At 41.4% G+C, this 18607-nt stretch overlaps 1 protein-coding gene across 2 annotated transcripts in view; it reads left to right on the top strand.

Annotated features, from left to right (window-relative positions):
* suclg1 (succinate-CoA ligase GDP/ADP-forming subunit alph) overlaps positions 1–18607 on the top strand; it is a 100120-nt gene that overhangs the window by 32785 nt on the left and 48728 nt on the right. For both annotated transcript variants that reach the window (XM_072256703.1, XM_072256702.1), the window contains exons 3-5: positions 11952–12068; positions 15826–16038; positions 17635–17692. In XM_072256703.1, the coding sequence (XP_072112804.1) occupies positions 11952–12068; positions 15826–16038; positions 17635–17692 (388 nt within the window). The remainder of the gene's footprint in view (positions 1–11951; positions 12069–15825; positions 16039–17634; positions 17693–18607) is intronic.

Here is an 18607-nt window from a genome sequence, read left to right as displayed (position 1 = left end):
CTGAGGCTGTGCCCTTTCTTCCTAGACTCCCCCACTAAAGGAAATATCCTCTCCGAGTCCACTCTATCTAAACCTTTCAACATTTGATAGGTTTCAGTGAGATCCCCCCTCATTCTTCTAAACTTCGCTGAGTACAGGCCCAGAGCCATCAGACATTTCTCATGCGTTAAATCTTTCATTCTTGAGATCATTTTCATGAACCACCACTGGACCCTCTCCAATGCCAGCTCACTATTCATCTCCTTTCATCACTTCTTGGCGATTGGCCATGCTATTCAGGTGAAACAACTTGCTCTTCTGATTTAGTCCATTAGTCTGGTGCTTACAGTGTGCTCACCTGTAAATGGTGTAACCTAAAGCAGGTTGGGTAACCATGTTGTGAAGTACCTTCATTCAAGCAACAAGAAGAGTGCTGAGCTTCCAGCTGGATTTGGTCTCTCACACTGTTTCAGTGAAGGATTTGTGCTTATCTCTCTATGGACGGAATATGGCCTGATGTGCTTTTTTTTTAAAGTATTTTCTTTTCATCAGTTTTGAATTTTTCAGAGTGAGAAGTATTTGTACTGAAAATTTAGTATCAATACTGAGCTGTTCCAGCAAAGGGTTGAAGCTTTTGTCATGCACCATCAGTATGTAACACATATTAAATATAAAACAGATTTTGCTCCTGTCTGGCATTTTTTTTTTCATTTCTATCTGTTGGTGTTCTGTGGCTCCTCGGAAAAGGGATTGCCATATTATGGATGATAAAGTACAGCCAGCCCATGTTTTCTGATAACTGGTTGTCATGAGTCTCACTTAGGATGTCCGAGGCCTCACTTAGCTGTCTTCCTCCTCCTCCTACCTGCATACAGGCAGAAGTTAAAGAGCAAGGCTTCAGAGATAAGCACAACAAAAAAGTGATTGCTGGAGGCAGAGTGGTGGCTCTGGGGTTGTTTGAGTTGGTCAAGGACTCGTCAGGGGATCTGAACCAATACACTGTGGTTGTCACAGACTTTATAAAAACATTCGTAGATGAGTATGTCCCTCCAAAATCATTCAATCTTCCCAGCCAGAAGCCCCGGATGAATCATGAGGTCCGCAATTTGCGGAGGGCCAGAGCAGTGGCATTCAGGTCTGGCTACCAAGGTAAGTACAAGAGGGCCGGGTACGATCTTCGGCAAGCAGTCTTACATACGAAGTGGCAATTCTGGACCAAACTTGAATCACTGAAGGTTACTTAAACGCCGTGGCAGGGCTTGAATGTTATCATTCTCTGATGACCTGTTGTGACAATACACAAATTGGGGTGGATTCAAGTTGCTTCTCAGGCCGGAGTTGAATGTTTCGTCACCAGCCTCTGAAAGCACTTCATCACAGTGCATGTAAGTGTAACTGGGCAATAGGCAATACAGGTGACAACAGGCCTTCACTCCCAGATAAGCTGAATGTCTTTTATGCTCACTTTGACCATCAAATGGAGGCACCTTCACAAACTCACAGGCCCCTGATGATCTGTGATTTCAGTCTTTGCGGTCAATATGAGAGTATCCTTCAGGAAAGTGAACCCATAGAAAGCATCCAGCCTGGATGGGGACCTAGCCAAGTTCTAAAGACCTGTGCTGAGCAAATGGTTGGAGTGTTCACTGAGATCTTTAACCTCTCACTTTGGCAGTCTGAGATACCCACCTGCTTCAAGTAGGCTTCAATTACACTGATCCCTAAGAAGAAGATGGTAATCTTCATCATTGCCTATTGTCCAGTTACACTTGTATGCACTGTAATGAGGTGCTTTCAGAGGTTGGTGATGAGACATATCAACCCCTGCCTGAGAAGTGACTTGCATCCATTCCAATTTGCCCATTGTCACAACTGGTCATCAGAGAGTGCCATTTCATTGGCTCTTCACTTAATCCTGGATCATCTGGACAGTGAAAATGCATACATCAGAATGCTCCTCATTCAGTACAGATCAGCCCTCAAAGCTAATCAATAGGTTCAGGTCTTTGCCCTCAATATCTCCTTGTGCAACTGGATCCTAGATTTGCTCAGTTGCAGACCCCAGTCAGTTAGGAGTGGCAACAACATATCCACCACAATCTCCCTCAGCACAGGTGCACCACAAAACTGTGTGCTTAGCCCCCTGCTCTATTCACTTTATACTTAAGTGTGTGAGGATAAATGCAGCTCCAATACCGTATTTCGGTTTGCTGATGATTCCGCTGTCGTTGACTGAATCAAAGGTGGTAATGAATCTGCATATAGGAGGCAGATTGAAAATCTGCCTGAGTGGTGCCACAACAACAGCCTCTCACTGAATGTCAGTAAGACCAAGAGGATGATTATTGACTTCAGGAGGAGAAAACCAGAGGTCCATGAGCCAGTCCTCATTAGGGGATCTTCAAAAAGTAGAGGATACGCCCCAATCTATCAAGCGTTCTACTCGTAATAGACTGGGCTGTACCCATTGAGCAAATTTACATGGAGTGCTCTCGCAGGAAAGCAGCATCCATCGACAAGGACCCCCACCACCCAAACTATGCTCTTTTCTTGCTGCTGCCATCAGGAAGAAGGTACAGGAGACTCAGGACCTGCACCACTAGGTTCAGAAACAGTTATTATCCCTCAACCATCAGTCTTTTGAACCAGTGGGGCTAACTTTACTCGGTCCATCACTGAGCTTTTCCCACAGTCTACAGACTCAGTTTGGAGGATTTTTTATCTCATATTCTCAATATTTATTGCTTATTTATTATTATTGTTTATTGTTTCTTTCAGTATTTGCAGTTTATTATTTATTTCTATATTGGTTGTTTTCTGTCAGGTTGGGGGCAATCTTCCATTGATTCTACTGTGTTACTCTGAAGGCCCACAAGAAAATTGTTTGAAATTGTACAAGGCATTGGTGAGGCCACATTTGGAGTATTGTATACAGTTTTGGTCACCGAATTATAGGAAAGATGTCAACAAAATAGAGAGAGTACAGAGAAGATTTACTACAATGTTACCTGGGTTTCATCACCTAAGTTACAGCGGAAGGTTGAACAAGTTGGGTCTTTATTCTTTGGAACGCAGAAGGTTGAGGGGGGACTTAATAGAGGTATTTAAAATTATGAGGGGGATACATACAGTTGATGTGGATAGGCTTTTTCCATTGAGAGTGGGGGAGATTCAAACAAGAGGACATGAGTTGAGAGTTTAAGGACAAAAGTTTAGGGGTAGCATGAGGGGTAACTTGTTTACTCAGAGGGTGGTAGCTGTGTGGAACGAGCTTCCAGCAGAAGTGGTTGAGGCAGGTTCGATGTTGTCATTTAAAGTTAAATTGGACAGCTATATGGACAGGAAAGGAATGGAGGGTTATGGGCTGAGTGTGGGTCGGTGGGACTAGGTGAGAGTAAGAGTTCGGCATGGACTAGAAGGGCCGAGATGGCCTATTTCTGTGCTGTAATTGTTATATGGTTAAAATTAATCTCAGTGTTGTATATGGTGACATAAATGTACATTGATAATAAATATACTTTGAACTTTGAATTTTGGGTTGTCATGGAGACTGGGTCATCTATCACTGTGAACTTCTGTGGAATTGTTGACAAAAGGAACTTTTGTTACAAATTAGAAAAATAATTCCCACGTGGAAATTCTTTCTTTTAGTTTTCTTCTACTCTTCCATTATTGAATTAATTCTGAATGACATTGAATAACAAGAGAGAATAGAGCAAATATTCAGCAGGTTATATATTCTTTCAATGGCTCTGCTACGGAGAGGAAAGGTCTGTCACTGGGCCCAGAGAATGTTGCTCAGGTTTTCTGCATTTTGGATGTGGACTTGGACTATAGCCTTTTCAGTCTTATAGTTTTTTATATACTGTATTTTTCACCTGATCTTTCTTGGTTTTTTTTGTGTGCGGGAAGAGGGATTTGGGGATTGATGTGTGTGTTCTGTTTTGTTCATTTTTTTGTGCGGGAGAAGGTATTTCAGGGAATCAATGTACTTGATCCATTTTGTTCATTTTTTTTGTGTGGGAGAAGCGACTTGGGAATCAATGTGCTTGTTCCATTTTGTTTGGTTTTTTTGTGTGCGGGGAGGGAGAATTTTGGGGATTGATGATCATGTTGCCTTTCTTTTCTTTCTTGGTTTCATGGCTACCTGGAGAAGAATAACTTCAAGTTGTATACTTTGATAATAAATGAACCTTTGACATCTCATAGATTCCTCTTAGAATAATACAACAAAGAAACAGTCCCTTCAGCCCAATTGTCCCGTGCTGATTACAGTGTGAAACATTTGAAGATTGATGACAGCTGTAAATCAACAAATCAATTAAAAATACAAGACTTAAAACTTTCATTATTCAGAGGTACTTTTGCATCAGCAGGTAAACACATGATTGTAAATTGCCCACTGTTTACCCTTGTCCGTTGAAGTAGTTCTTTTCTATTGAAATAAGTGAACTTGCTTTTGAGTGGATTTGGTAGATTTCCAAAGTACCTAATCCACTCGAAGGCACTTATTTTTTTTGAGGAGAATTACAGTCTCCCTGCTGGACACCATGAAAAATTCATTGTTGGAATGTAGTTGGGAAAACCCCAGTTTTGAGGGGCTACTAGATTTTGTTCTGTCTCTGTTCTAGGCATGATCAGAGTTGAATGCCTGCCATTCAGAATGGATTTGCCAACTTTGTAAGTATGCTGTGGCCTGTTGTCTGTTTGTAGCAGAACATAGTCTGGTTGGATCTGAGAGAACCGATGGAGTTTTGAGGTACAAATAATCTCTGTGGAAAGCTAAACCATAGACGTTGAACTAGCAAGGTAGAACAGCGGTCCCCAACCACCGGGCCGCAAAGCATGCGCTACCGGGCTGCGAGGAAACGATATGATTTGGCGATAAGAGTCAGCTGCACCTTTCCTCATTCCCTGAGACACGCACTGTTGAGCCATTATGCATGCGAGGTCATTACCCGCGCGTCATCCATATCAGTGTGGGAAGAAGATCAACTCCTCGAGCTTGCAAATGACAGCGGGCTGAAAAGTATGTTTGACATAACATCTCTGCCGGCATTCTGGATCAAGGTCAAGGCTAAATATCCTCAGATAGCCACGAAAGCGCTGAAAACGTTGCTTCCATTTCCAACATATCTCTGCAATGAATGCAACGAAAACTAAATTGCGGAATAGACTGGACATAAGGAACCCCCTTCGAGTATCGCTGTCTCCCATCACCCCTCGATAGGACCGTGTTGTTGCAGGGAGACAAGCCCAGGGCTCCCACTGATTTAGTGATATTGGTGTGTTGCGATTATCTTATATGTTCATATGGGGAAAATATATGCTGTGTGTTTAATATCCAAACGTTACTTAAAATGTTATGATGCTATTGACTTATAAATGACTTGTATAACCATATAACAATTACAGCACGGAAACAGGCCATCTTGGCCCTTCTAGTCCATGCCAAATGCTACACCCACCTAGTCCCACCGACCTGCAATCAGCCCATTACCCTCCATTCCTTTCCTGTCCATCTACCTATCCAATTTTTCTTTAAATGATAATATCGAACCTGCTTCTGCCACTTCTTCTGGAAGTTCGTTCAACACTTACTTCAAGCTCCCCTGTCCTCCCCTGATAATTGACTTATCACTATGTTCATGCGAGGAAAATATGTGCTGTGTGTTTAATAATAAATTCGTTAGATAAACCGTTTTAGAAAAGAAATTGAGTGTATTAGCCACTTAGCACCTGTATTCCGGTCGTGATTAACACCCCCCCCCCCCACACACCCCGAACAGAATCGCCAAAAACGATTTGCAGAAAAAAAAACGGCAGGTACACGCATGTGCACTGGTGCCCGTGCAAGGCTTCATGGTCATTATAGTCTTTCTGGGGGTAACCCAACCTATTTGACTGCTACTCTTGTTCATTGGCAGCCCTACCACCCCGCCACTCCCCGAGTTGGCCGGTCTGCAAGAATATTGTCAATATTAAACCGGTCCGCAGTGCAAAAAAGGTTGGGGACCCCTGAGGTAGAACACAGAATAGTTTATGCATATTGGGTGCACAATTGTTAAGTTTTAAAGCATTGCTGCCATTAATTAGTAGGACAGATAGCATCTATGGTTACTGACCTTTCTGCCAACAGGTGTAGGACACTTTTAAAGCTTTTCTATTAAATTCAAATTCCTGCTCACTTTTATTTTCTGTCTAATATTAGAGCACAGTGCTTCGACATTGCTTTTCCTCCTTGAGCATTTTTTTTCACTTTTTTTTTTGCGTTGTAATCATCTCTGTGAGTTTGCTGTTCTGCTCTAGATCCTGTGACAGATTTATGGATCTGGCATAAAATCATTTATCCACCTTTCAGTGTGTGTGAACTGAAGAGGAACATGAGGTGTGGAGCAAAATGATAATATTTATCTATCCATTTTAGTATTAAAAGATTATCCAGATTTGTGCATTTGTATTCCTTTCATTCTTTTCCATGTCACTTCTGCAGGTGATTAGTAATTTATCATTTTTGAACAATTGTTCAATGGAGTTAAGTAGGGAGGCACGGTAGTGTAGCAGTTAGTGCAGTGCTTTGCAGTTGCCAGCTGTAAGATCGGGGTTCGGTTTCCAGCACTGTAAGGAGTTTGCAAGTTCTCCTTGTGACAGCATAGGGTTTCCTCCAGATGCTCTGGTTTTTCTCCCACAGTCCAAAGACCTACACATTAGGGTTAGTAAATGGTGAGCATGTAGTGTTAGTACCAGAAGCGCGCAACACTTGCGTGCTACCCCAAGAACATCTCCGAAGCAAGCAACCCATTTCTGGATGTTTTGATGTACATGTGACAAATAAATCTAATCTTTATACCTTCAGTCTTCTACATTGACCTTGGTTATCAGAATTTAAGAATTTGTGATACTCTCTTTTGGTACGGTAGATAATTAATTCCTTCTGTGATTAGACTTGCAAATAACTTCATTAATTGCTATATTTGTTGCTGAGTAGGCTTGAGGATTGTAGGTGAGGGATTTAGATTTCAATTCAAAAATCTTAGCAAAACTGCAAAAAGTAGAATTGCATCAGAGTTCAAGAAAACTTTTAAAACAATGAAACTTAAGAAACTGCAGGTGTTAGAAATCTGAAACAGGGTTAACCTGCTTTATTTTAATACAAAGCAAATCTATTTATTTGGGACTCCAGAGCATTAAATCTATCAGATGGTAAATCATTTTCTCCTCAGCTTAGATATAACCTTTGCCTTTTAAGTGGTTATACAGTTTCCCTTAGAGCAATACTCAAAGCTTACATATTTTTTTCCCATAGCAAACACGAGGAACCCTGCAGATGCTGGAAATTCAAGCAACACACGTCAAATTTGCTGGTGAACACAGCAGGCCAGGCAGCATCTCTAGGAAGAGGTACAGTCGACGTTTCGGGCCGAGACCCTTCGTTAGGATTAACTGAAACAAGAGCTAGTAAGAGATTTGAAAGTGGGCGGGGGAGGGGGAGATCTGAAATGATAGGAGAAGACAGGAGGGGGAGGGATGGAGCCAAGAGCTGGACAATTAATTGGCAAAAGGGATATGAGAGGATCATGGGACAGAAGGCCCAGGGAGAAAGAAAAGGGGGAGGGGGGGAAAAACCCAGAGGATGGGCAAGGGGTATAGTGAGAGGGACAGAGGGAGAAAAAAGAGAGAAAGAGAAAGAATGTGTGTATATAAATAAATAACAGATGGGGTACGAGGGGGACGTGGGGCATTAGCAGAAGTTTGAGAAGTCAATGTTCATTAGCGGAAATTTGAGAAGTCCGGTAGTCGGCTGTGGTGATATACTGCGTCCGGTGTTCCCGATGTGGCCTTCTATATATTGGCGAGACCCGACGCAGACTGGGAGATCATTTCACTGAACACCTACGCTCTGTCCGCCAGAGAAAGCAGGATCTCCCAGTGGCCATACACGTCCCATTCCCATTCTGATATGTCTATCATGGCCTTCTCTATTGTAAAGATGAAGCCACACTCAGGTTGGAGGAACAATGGAGGAACAACACCATATATTCCGTCTGGGTAGCCTCCAACCTGATGGCATGAACATTGACTTCTCAAACTGCCCCACCTCCCCCTCGTACCCCATCTGTTATTTATTTATATACACACGTTCTTTCTCTCTCTCTCCTTTTTCTCCCTCTGTCCCTCTGACTATACCCCTCGCCCAACCTCTGGGTTTCCCCCCCCTCCCCCTTTTCTTTCTCTCTGGGCCTCCTGTCCCATGATCCTCTCATATCCCCTTTGCTAATCACCTGCCAGCTCTTGGCTCCATCCCTCCCCCTCCTGTCTTCTCCTATCATTTTGGATCTCCCCCTCCCCCTCCCACTTTTAAATCTCTTACTAGCTCTTCCTTCAGTTAGTCCTGACGAAGGGTCTCGGCCCGAAACTTCGACTGTACCTCTTCCTAGAGATGCTGCCTGGCCTGCTGCGTTCACCAGCAACTTTGATGTGTGTTGCTCATATTTTTTCCCATAATTGAATTATAAATGCTGTGTATAACCCAGGCATTAGTTTCTAGGAGGTTGATTCTTTATGCTGTAAGTTTTATTCACGCTTTCTTCTTCTCATTGTTGCCGTCAGGGAGCAGTTACAGAAATCTGAAGGTACACACTCAGTAATTCAGGATCAGCTTCTTCCCCTCTGCCATCTGATTTCTAAATGGACATTGAACCCATGAACACTAACTCACTAAAAATACTTGTTTTTGCACTACTTATTTTCATTTAACTGTTTAATATACATATATATACCTACTGTAGTACAGTTTTTTAATATTCATCATGTATTGCATTGTACTGATGCTGGAAAGTTAACAAATTTCTCGACATATGCCAGTGATATTAAACCTAATTCTGAATCTGTACTGTGTATGTTAAATGTTACCTTGTTAAAAAAGTTTTTTTTTTAAGTAACACACACAAAATGTTGTAGAAATGAATTGTTACGTAACCGGCAACAATGAATATCAATCGAGACAGGTTCTATAAAAACAACCAAACATTTATTAAACACGGATAAACGATAAGGAAAAAACGAATGAAAGCTTTAACTGGAAGTTAACCGTTATGCAGCCATTCAACAAATCGTCACTCGGCACAGGTTCTTAAAGTGTTAAATGCGAAAACAGTTCTTAAGGCGATACAGTCAGATACAGTTCTTAAAATGGTAAATTCAAAAGTCCAACAGATTTATACGTTCAACTGGGAGAGACTTCTCTGGAGAAGGATTTCTTCACAGACACAACTTTCCTGCTGGTTCTGTCCACAGGATTCACGTGGCAGTAAAATAAACAGTTTCGACCAACTGACCTTAAATTCTTTTAGAGAGAGCAAACCTTCGCATGAACTCTTTGCTCTTTTTGGCAAGAGTTATCTCGATGCAGGTCGCTACTCCTTCAACGAAGACTCAATAAGGTTGATCCTTTGTTAAACTGCCAAACGATGCTGACTCCTCTTGATCCTTCGAGTTCTGTACTTCGATAAAGTCTTCACTCTCCCTTCTACTACTGAGATTGAGTAAATCAGCACATCTAGCCAAAAATTTCCAGTCCAATAATATTGTATCTTGCAATAGAACGCAACACTCCGTTTTAAAAATGAAATTGCGTCACAAAAACAAACACGCAACAGAAACGGAGGCACAGCACGTTCTACCTGGAAATTTACAAACTGAAAATTAACTGCATCATCTGGAGTCAACCCTTATATACCCATGGTGCACATGTCATCACGTGACCTCACATCGGTGGGAAAATTACATCAGGTGACCGCCAAAAGACCATTACATCATTCTCACAAAAAAAAAACAGAGCTCCTTGAGCGTGTAACAGAATAAAGAAAATGTTTCAGGCTGAAACCATTCATTAGTACTGGAAAGTAAGGTGGGGGGGGTGAGTGGGGAGAAACCAGAATAAGAAGTTGGGGGGAGGGGAAGAAGTACAAGCTGGCAGGTGATAGGGTGAAGCCAGGTAAAGGGGAAAATAGATGGATGCGGGAGGTGGGATGAGTGAGAAGCTAGGAGGTGATATGTGGAAAAGGTAAGGGACTGAAGAAGAAGGAAATGGTAGGAGAGGAGAGTGGATCATGGGAGAAAGGAAAGGAAGAGGGGTACCAGAGAGAGGTGATATGTAAGGAGAAGAGAAGGGGTAAGAGGAGATCCAGAATGGGGGAATGGATTTGTGATTTAAGCAATATCTTTGAGCATTTAAAAGGTAATTTAATTCTTTTAGTTCTGTTTACTTTCAAACTCTGTAATGTTCTTTTGCATCCTGTTATTATGGCACTCTGGCTGAAATGTGTCCATTGGATGCACTTGCATGGAGTGGATGGTTGTGTGAAGCGGCAGTTCCATTGTAGATGTAGACCATTGTGATTGGGCTCGTTACACCAGAGCTGCTTTTTGGACTCTATTGAAAGTAAATGTTGGTTAAATTGATTTCTATCTCTATCAATTACCTTTATGTGATATTGGCTTAGCTTGTTTGTTTTACCACCTTCCTTATCCGCTTCTGAGATTGGCGAACAAGTTCAGCCTGACCTGCTGGGAGCATATTTTGCTCTGCATTTCACGACTTCTACATTCTTTTCTCAATGTTATTTTGTCAATGTTCTCACTCTCTAATAGCTCCCATTCACACACTGATCAGAGAACTTTTTTTTCATCTCATTCAACTGTTTCTGTTCCTTGAGTGAATTGACTTTCTTGTATGTTGACTTCTCATGGCAAGTGTAATCCTGTGCCTGACAGATAATCTGCTTGATATACCATAGAGGAGATAATTGAGCAATTTCAGGGTATGGGAGGCATATGCTTAATATTTCAAGATGTCAACCACAAGGGACTGCAGTTGCAATCACTTGCACAGCGCACCATCTCAGCAAAACAGCACATGAGTCCAGGTGATAACACAACAACGTGTAATACGTCCGGATCCATCACTATCTAGCAACTTGCTGATGGGATAGTCTTGCAATACTTGATGTTCTTACTATCTAGCAGTGACTTGTGATCATAAAAAAACATGTAAAGGATGAACCAAATAGACCCTTGATTGTATCTGGAGTGGCTGCTGCATTTGAGCATGCCGCCATATTAACAGAAGCTCTGGGCTGAAATGTCTAATAGCAGAGGACATGCATTTAAGGTGAGATGTGAGGGGCATACTTTCTACACAAGGAGTGGTGGATGTCTGAAATGCGCTGCCTGGGGTGATGATAGAGACAGGTACTTTAAAGACTTTTGAGAGACGTTCGGACAGAATGTGAGGAAAATGGAAGGATATCAACATTGTGATATCCCCCTTCCTGTTCCCCTCCCCCTCTCCTCTGTCACCCTCTCCTCCCTGCCCCCCCCCCCCCCAGTTGTGTAACAGAGCTCACACTAGTTTATGAGTTGTTCAGAGGGTCATGTGAAGAGATGGACATCAGGTGCTACAGAGAGATTATCAGTTTGGTAAAAGGCACTGTTAGGTGTGCCTAAAATGTTGGTCATTCAGCAGAATGCGGATGTCTGTAAGGGAATGCTACGAACTGGCATGATTCAGGGTCCAGGAGTACACACTGAAGCTTGGTTTGGCCAGAGCAAAGACTTTGTGGGGAAGGACCACGGTCAAAGTTCCTTTTGCTACTGGACATTGAGGCACTGAGTCCTGGGAAGCCCTTCAAACAACAGAATGTGCATCACCTCGTGGGGGCCACAAGTAGTCATGAAGCAATGTATAAAATAAATGTGCTAACGTTACTGAAGGTATTGCCCAAATGATGCTAAGAGCTTTATACTGTTGTTTTATTATATGTATTATTGCCAATAAATTTATTTTTGAAATCCTTTTCTTTAAACAGATACACCTTCACCCACTGCATTCCTCCAGCAGATTGTTTCTACCTCAAGATGCTATTTCATTCCGTGTTGATTTATTTTTCCTTATTTTTCATACATTCCAGGGAACATTCCACAGTCAGCAGGCTTTAGATTATGGCACTAATTTAGTAGGAGGTGTCTCACCAGGGAAAGGTGGTAAAAGCCACTTGAATTTGCCTGTCTTCAACACAGTTCGAGAGGTAAGTGCTGTTAATTTTATGTATTCAGTGGTGACTTCTTACTAAAGAGAATTAACCCTGATTCAGTATAATTAGCAAAAATATTATGAGAAAATCGATCACCATTTGTCATGCAGATTTCTCCCGGCAACTAGTGTCTACATGCTGAAGCTTTACTTTTAGAGAGGTGTAAATATGGTATCTGCATAAATCTTAAAATTTGAGTTTTTTCACCATTTCAGAATCAGGTTTAAAATCTATTTTAAAACATTGTTTAAGTATATTGCACAGCATGCCATTAATGGCCAAGCATGTTTTACTGACTAATAACACAGCACTGCAGCATTTTAATTTAAATAGATCTCACATAATCACTTATCCCACAGGCAAAGCAACTACCAGTGTGATGAAAGTTATTTTGCCCCTTGGGATAGTAATCGACTGGACTGAAGTTGTGAAGAAAAAGCAATTGTATTTTTTGTACCATGACCAAAAGGCTTTCACGTTGTTATAGTGGTGATGATCTTAACCGTTAACTGCAGCTCACAAGATTTGCAGCGTAAAATAATTGAGTAAAACTTGCCCCACCAGATAGTTCTTGTTTGAGGCACTCTCCAACATCAGCAATTTACACAAAAGCCCTTCAGAGATGATTACCACAAATATTAGGGTGAAATCAAACCAGAGGAGATGTTAAATAAGTTGGTCAAAAACATGATTGGAGAAGTTGGGATTTAAAGAGAATCATAAAGGATGGCTTTTACAGTGAAACAGCTAGAAAACTGGCAACAAGTAGGATTTTTTGAACTCAGCTGGTGGAATAGCATCCTTGTGGGGAAAGGAATTGTCAACAGTTCAGGTTGAAACCTTGCATGAGAGCATCAGTGGTTCATTTACTCCCTGCAGATACTGTTCAACCCACTGAATTTCCCCAACAGTATGTTTGTTGCTGCATATTCCAGCATCTAAAGTCTCTTGTGTCTTCCAGAAAAAAGGGCAGAATTTACTGAAAGCAAGCTCTCTGTAGTTAGTCAAATACAAGGGAACTGAGGTTGAGGTCTTCAAAGATCCAAGTAAATATATTATCAAAGTACATACTGTAAATGTCACCATACTTATTGCCCATTACACCATGGAAGTTTAGTTCAACAATGAAGGCCCTCCATTTCTGGTGGTGTTTAGGGCTTCCTTTATCATGCCAGTAGCTTCATCTCATCTTTGTATCACCAGACGGAGAAACAGCAGTGTTTGATCTCCTAGCTGGTGTGCTGCAAGGAGACACTCTGGCACCCTACACCTTTATAAGCGACCTTGATTACGCCCTACGTCGAACTACGAAAGATCATGACAAGCTTGGTTTTACCATAAAACCAGGATGAACCAAAAGGGTCAGACCAGTTACGCTCACAGATCTCGATTTCGCAGATGACATAGTCCTACTCTGTGACCAGATGGAGGAAGCACAGCAACTACTGACAAAAGTGGAAATTGAGTGCAATAAAGTTGGACTTCACCTAAACACTAAAAAGACAGAGTACATGTTGTTTAACTGCGACGAAGGTACTCTCAAGACTGTAAAGAATGATACCATTACGAAAGTCTTTGACTACAAGTACCTTGGTCAAGAATGATGAGTTTGGAGAAGGACATAAAGATACAGAAGGCGCTGGCGTGGAGGGCTATGAACGACATGAAGGAAATCTGGAAATCGAAACTGACCAGAGGGCTTAAAAAGAGGATCTTCATAGCAGTCATAACGTCCATTCTCACGTATGGATGTGAGACATGGACACTCACCAAGACTATACGAAAGTCTCTAGATGGTTGCTATACACGAAAGCTCCGGATGGCTCTTGACGTGAGTTGGCAACAGCACATGACGAATGTCAAGCGCGATGACAACCTACCGATGCTCACCACTAAAATCGAGGCGAGAAGACTGCAACTAGCGGGGCACTGTCTACGTCACCCTGAGCTACCTGCCAGCCTAGTCATCATATGGGAGCTCAAGTATGGGAGGATGAACCCTGGGTGCCCTCCCAAGACTATGGTCAACACGCTCCTAGAAGACAGTGGCGCGGCTAATGTAGATGAACTGAACACACTGATCAGGGAGAGGGAGAAGCGGAGAGTCCGTCATTGTGCCTGACGCTAGCCCCCTAGGCCTGAGTCAATGAAGGAATCTTACACTACTGTTATCTGTGGAAGTCCCAGGTGGAGACTCAAAAATACCATCGCACTCCGATATAGAAGGATTCTTCATTGCTGTTTCCATAACAGTTTTATCTTATAAGTTAGGGTTGTTATCCCTGAGCTGAACTCCTGAACCTGGAAGACCAGTGAACCGCTCTTAGTCTGGCCTCTACCTCTGCTTGGCTTGGATGACCCTACCGAGAGCCAAAACACAAAGCCCTGACTCCAGTCATTGCTGGGTCATTGAGGCACGCAAGCCTCCAAACCATGACAAGATCGTCGTCCTGTTAGAAGATATGTCAGCAAATACTACTCTGAGATTCATTTTCTTGAATTCATTCACAATAAAAAAAAGTATAATAGAATCAAGGAAAAAACACACAAAGACTGACAAACAACCAATGTGCAAAAGAAGATAAACTGTGCAAATAAACACAATAGTAATAAATAAATAATTAAATTAATAATACTGAGAACATGAATTGTAGGGAGTTCAGAATTTGAGAGATCTTTGGGGGCAGGATGAAGGTTTTCAATCTAGGGAAGCCAGCGAGAAGGATTCAAACAGGAACCTGAGTTTTAATTAGGTGGAGTTCAGTGATGCTGACAATGTGCAACAGGGATCACAGGCATGGATATACAAGCAGTGTTTTGGATGAGGTGAAGAATGGAAAGCCAGCTTCAGAAGTACTGAAATACATGAAGGCTGATAAGGGTCTCTTGCTAATGTCCTTTGCCTTTGCTCTACTATAAGCAGCTTTGTTTTCAATAAATTCAACCCCATTTTCTGGAACTTACTGCTTAAAATGGGCAACATGGTAGAGCAGTGAAATTTGGGTTCAATTCCTGCCGCTGTCTGTAAGGAGTTGTTACGTTCTCCCCATGACCACGTGTTTCCTCCGGATGCTCCAGTTTCTTCCCACATTCCAAGGGTGTACAGGTTAGTAGGTTAATTGTTCACATGGGTGAAATTGGGCACTACGGGCTCACTGGGATGGAAGAACCTGTTACAGTGCTGTATCTCTAAAAATAATGAAAAAATAAAATCCACTAATCTGCCGCCTTTTGTGATCCCTTGTAAGCCTAATTTCTCTAATCAATTTTTTTGGCCAACTAATGAAATCCACTTACTATTAACACCATTCATTAGTAAGTAGACTTCATTAAGCTCATCACATAATGTATATTTTTAAAGTTATTTGAACATTTTAAGACTTGCTTTCCTTGCAAGTGTATATGTTGTGCTTTGTCATAGACTGAAAAGTATTGGGATGGGCTTATTTGCATTTTGTGTATTCTCCAGTATAAACCATTGCATCTCATGTCAGTTTCCTTGTTGAAGACATGGTGTTTGGTCATTTTGTCAGCAGGGGTTGTGCACGATGTAGGTGTGGTTGCTTTCTTCCTTGTATTTTCTCACCAGGCAGTCTTTAATGCCGATGTGTGAGAATTGGAGCTTGCCGTGATGTGCAAACCCTGTATCATTCTGCCTGTCGCAATATGTTCCATCAGAAATGAAAAGGTTAGCAGCCCAAATTTACGGAACCCCATCAAGAATAAACTTCTCTGATGTCTGTACCTTCAGGCGAAAGAAAGCACAGGAGCCGATGCATCTGTTATCTACGTCCCTCCTCCGTTTGCAGCTGCTGCCATCCATGAAGCAATAGATGCCGAGATCCCACTGGTGGTTTGTATCACTGAAGGCATTCCTCAGCAGGACATGGTAAAAGTGAAACATAGGCTACTGCGTCAGAGTAAGACCCGCCTCATTGGCCCCAACTGTCCAGGAGTAATAAATGTAAGTGTCTTTACCAAGTAATCGATTGCCACTTTAGTGTGATAATAATGACATAAAGTATTTGTGAAACATGCATGGGTACAGGAGCAGACTTGGCAGAGTCTCTGGAGTCTGCTCTGCCTGGAATTACAATTTATTTAATCTTGGTCTTAATTCCACTTTCCTGCCTGTTCCCCACTCCTGTCAACCTTGTTTATCTCAGTACTGAATATATTCAATGACTTACTCGGCTCAGCTCTCTAGGATATAGTCTCGAAAAGCTGTCATCTTCCAGCAGTGAAAGAAAACAAAATCCTTCTTATCTCCTAAAAATGGTGACCACTTATTCCGAAACTACATCCTCCTTTCGAAGTTCTCCCACAAGGCTAAGCACCCTCTCAGCATCTTTAGTGTTCAAAGAAGATCACTTCCATTCTGCCCAACCTTTCCTCATGAAACACTCCCTTCTTCTCAGCAATCTATTGAGTGAACCTTCTCTGAACTACTATACTTCTGCCTCAAAACAAAAAAGAAATCACCTCACATGTCAGTGATAATAAATTTGATTCCTGTTCTCTCAGTGCAAGTATCTCTCTTCAGACAAACCAAAACTGATTGCAGTGTTCCAGGTATGGGCTCATCAAGTCTTACAGTGGTAGCATGACTTCCCTACTTTTGTACTCCACCCCCTTTGTAATGAAGGCCACCATTCCAGTTGCATTTTTGTTAACTTAAATGTGACATACACAAAAGTTTCAAAGTATGTATATACACTGATTTTCGTCTTCTCCACATAGCCACGAAATACAGAACAACCACGGGAGTTGTTGATAGAAAAGACAATAATCCCCTGCCCCGCACAAAAAGGAAAAAGAAACACTCCCTCCCTTGTACAAAAAGAACTAACAGATCGTCCACACGTAAAACAGCAGCTGGAACATCAAACCCCAAATCCCTCACAAACATGTAAATTAGAAGCAGGAGGGAATGGTAAGAATCCTAGTTTTGCCTATTTGCATTCTATGATGGAGAGTTAGAATTAATAAATTTATCTTTTTTACCTGTATTTGGAAATAAAATAACATTGAACTGCTGCTGCTAAGTTAACAAATTTCATGTCACATGCCAGTGATAATAAACATGATTCTGATTCAGATTCTAAATATATATATATATGACCCAAACTAGCTTCGGGTGGTGGGAGTGGACTATACCAAACTTCTCTAAGCTGGCCTGCATGTAACTCCAGAATTCCTGTCCAACAGTGGTGTTATGTTATTAAAGTTGTTAGAACATTAAGGGATGAGTCACAAATACTGTTATTCCCAAATGTTGCTTTGCCAGCAGTGCCCACGTCCCAAGGAGAGGACATTGTGTACTTAGAACAAGCACAATTGCTTTCCCTGTGTAGTACACTGTCATGTTCTTCACTCTGAAGTTGCTATGTATCTGGTTGTCATATATCTCTCTTGTTATAATTAGTTTAGCTAACTTGTTTTTCTCTTGTTGTTTTTGTTGTCTCCCTTAAATGTTTAAAACATTTTTTATTCTTTATATTTTGCTACTTTAACTGCTGTGTGTAAACTTTGGCAATATTTAATCATTTTCTTTTGTTAGCCTGGAGAGTGTAAAATTGGAATCATGCCTGGGCACATCCATAAGAAAGGAAGAATTGGTAAGTACCAGAGCCAAAATGATTTTTTGTTACTGAAGAACTTTTGGCAGTAATGTGTACTAAAGGAAACTTCAATTTGTATTTTTATATTTAATGCAGTTGCTTAAGAAGTAAGGAGAGTATTACGGCAGGTGCTCAGAAGTTTGATTGAGAATAATAAGACATTGAGATGAAGATAGGAATTTGGAAAAGATCCCAGCCTGTGGGATGAAGGTAGCTAAAGGAACCATTGCTAACATTGGGGAGAAGGTAATCTACAAATTGTGGGTTTAAACAAACAGATAGGGTAGGCACATCATAGATGCTGGGAAAGAAATGAGAATTGGAATTAGATTTGTTATCACTGATGTAGATGACATGCAATTTGTTTTGCGGCAACAACACAGTGCAGAGATGCAAAGTTAAATATAACAAACAAAATGAATAATGCAAAAAGAAGGGAATACTGTGTTAATGGACCATTCTGAAATCTGATGGTGGAAGGGGAGAAGCTGCTTCAGAATCATTGAGTGAAGCTATTGCTCAGTCCTGTAAAGTGTGACCACCGACCCGACCCGGGTCCGAATGCACTGATCCGTGGCAGAACGTGCCAGTCCGGCAGCTGATCATCTGGTCAGTTGAATTTTCAGCAATTGGTGATCCATCGTGATCTTGGGATATATGCAAACTATTCTCTTTTTGACTATCCTATCCCTGAAAACTTTTTTTGTTTATTCATGAAATTTTATGTGCCTTTTTAATAATGTACTAAATCATAATTACTGATCACCAATCTCCCTCGCCCTGATAAACTGATTTTTTTTCCACGTGGACTGTCATCCTCCTGATTATTTCAGAATTCAGTGCTTTAAAGCTTTTATTTGAAAGCATTTGTTACATTTTAGCAGTAACCTTAATCTTCAGTGTTTTAGTTCA

Source organism: Mobula birostris, chromosome 4 (genome assembly GCF_030028105.1).
Source record: "Mobula birostris isolate sMobBir1 chromosome 4, sMobBir1.hap1, whole genome shotgun sequence".
Lineage (NCBI taxonomy): Eukaryota > Metazoa > Chordata > Chondrichthyes > Myliobatiformes > Myliobatidae > Mobula > Mobula birostris.
This window is presented reverse-complemented; position numbering and strand designations above follow the sequence as displayed.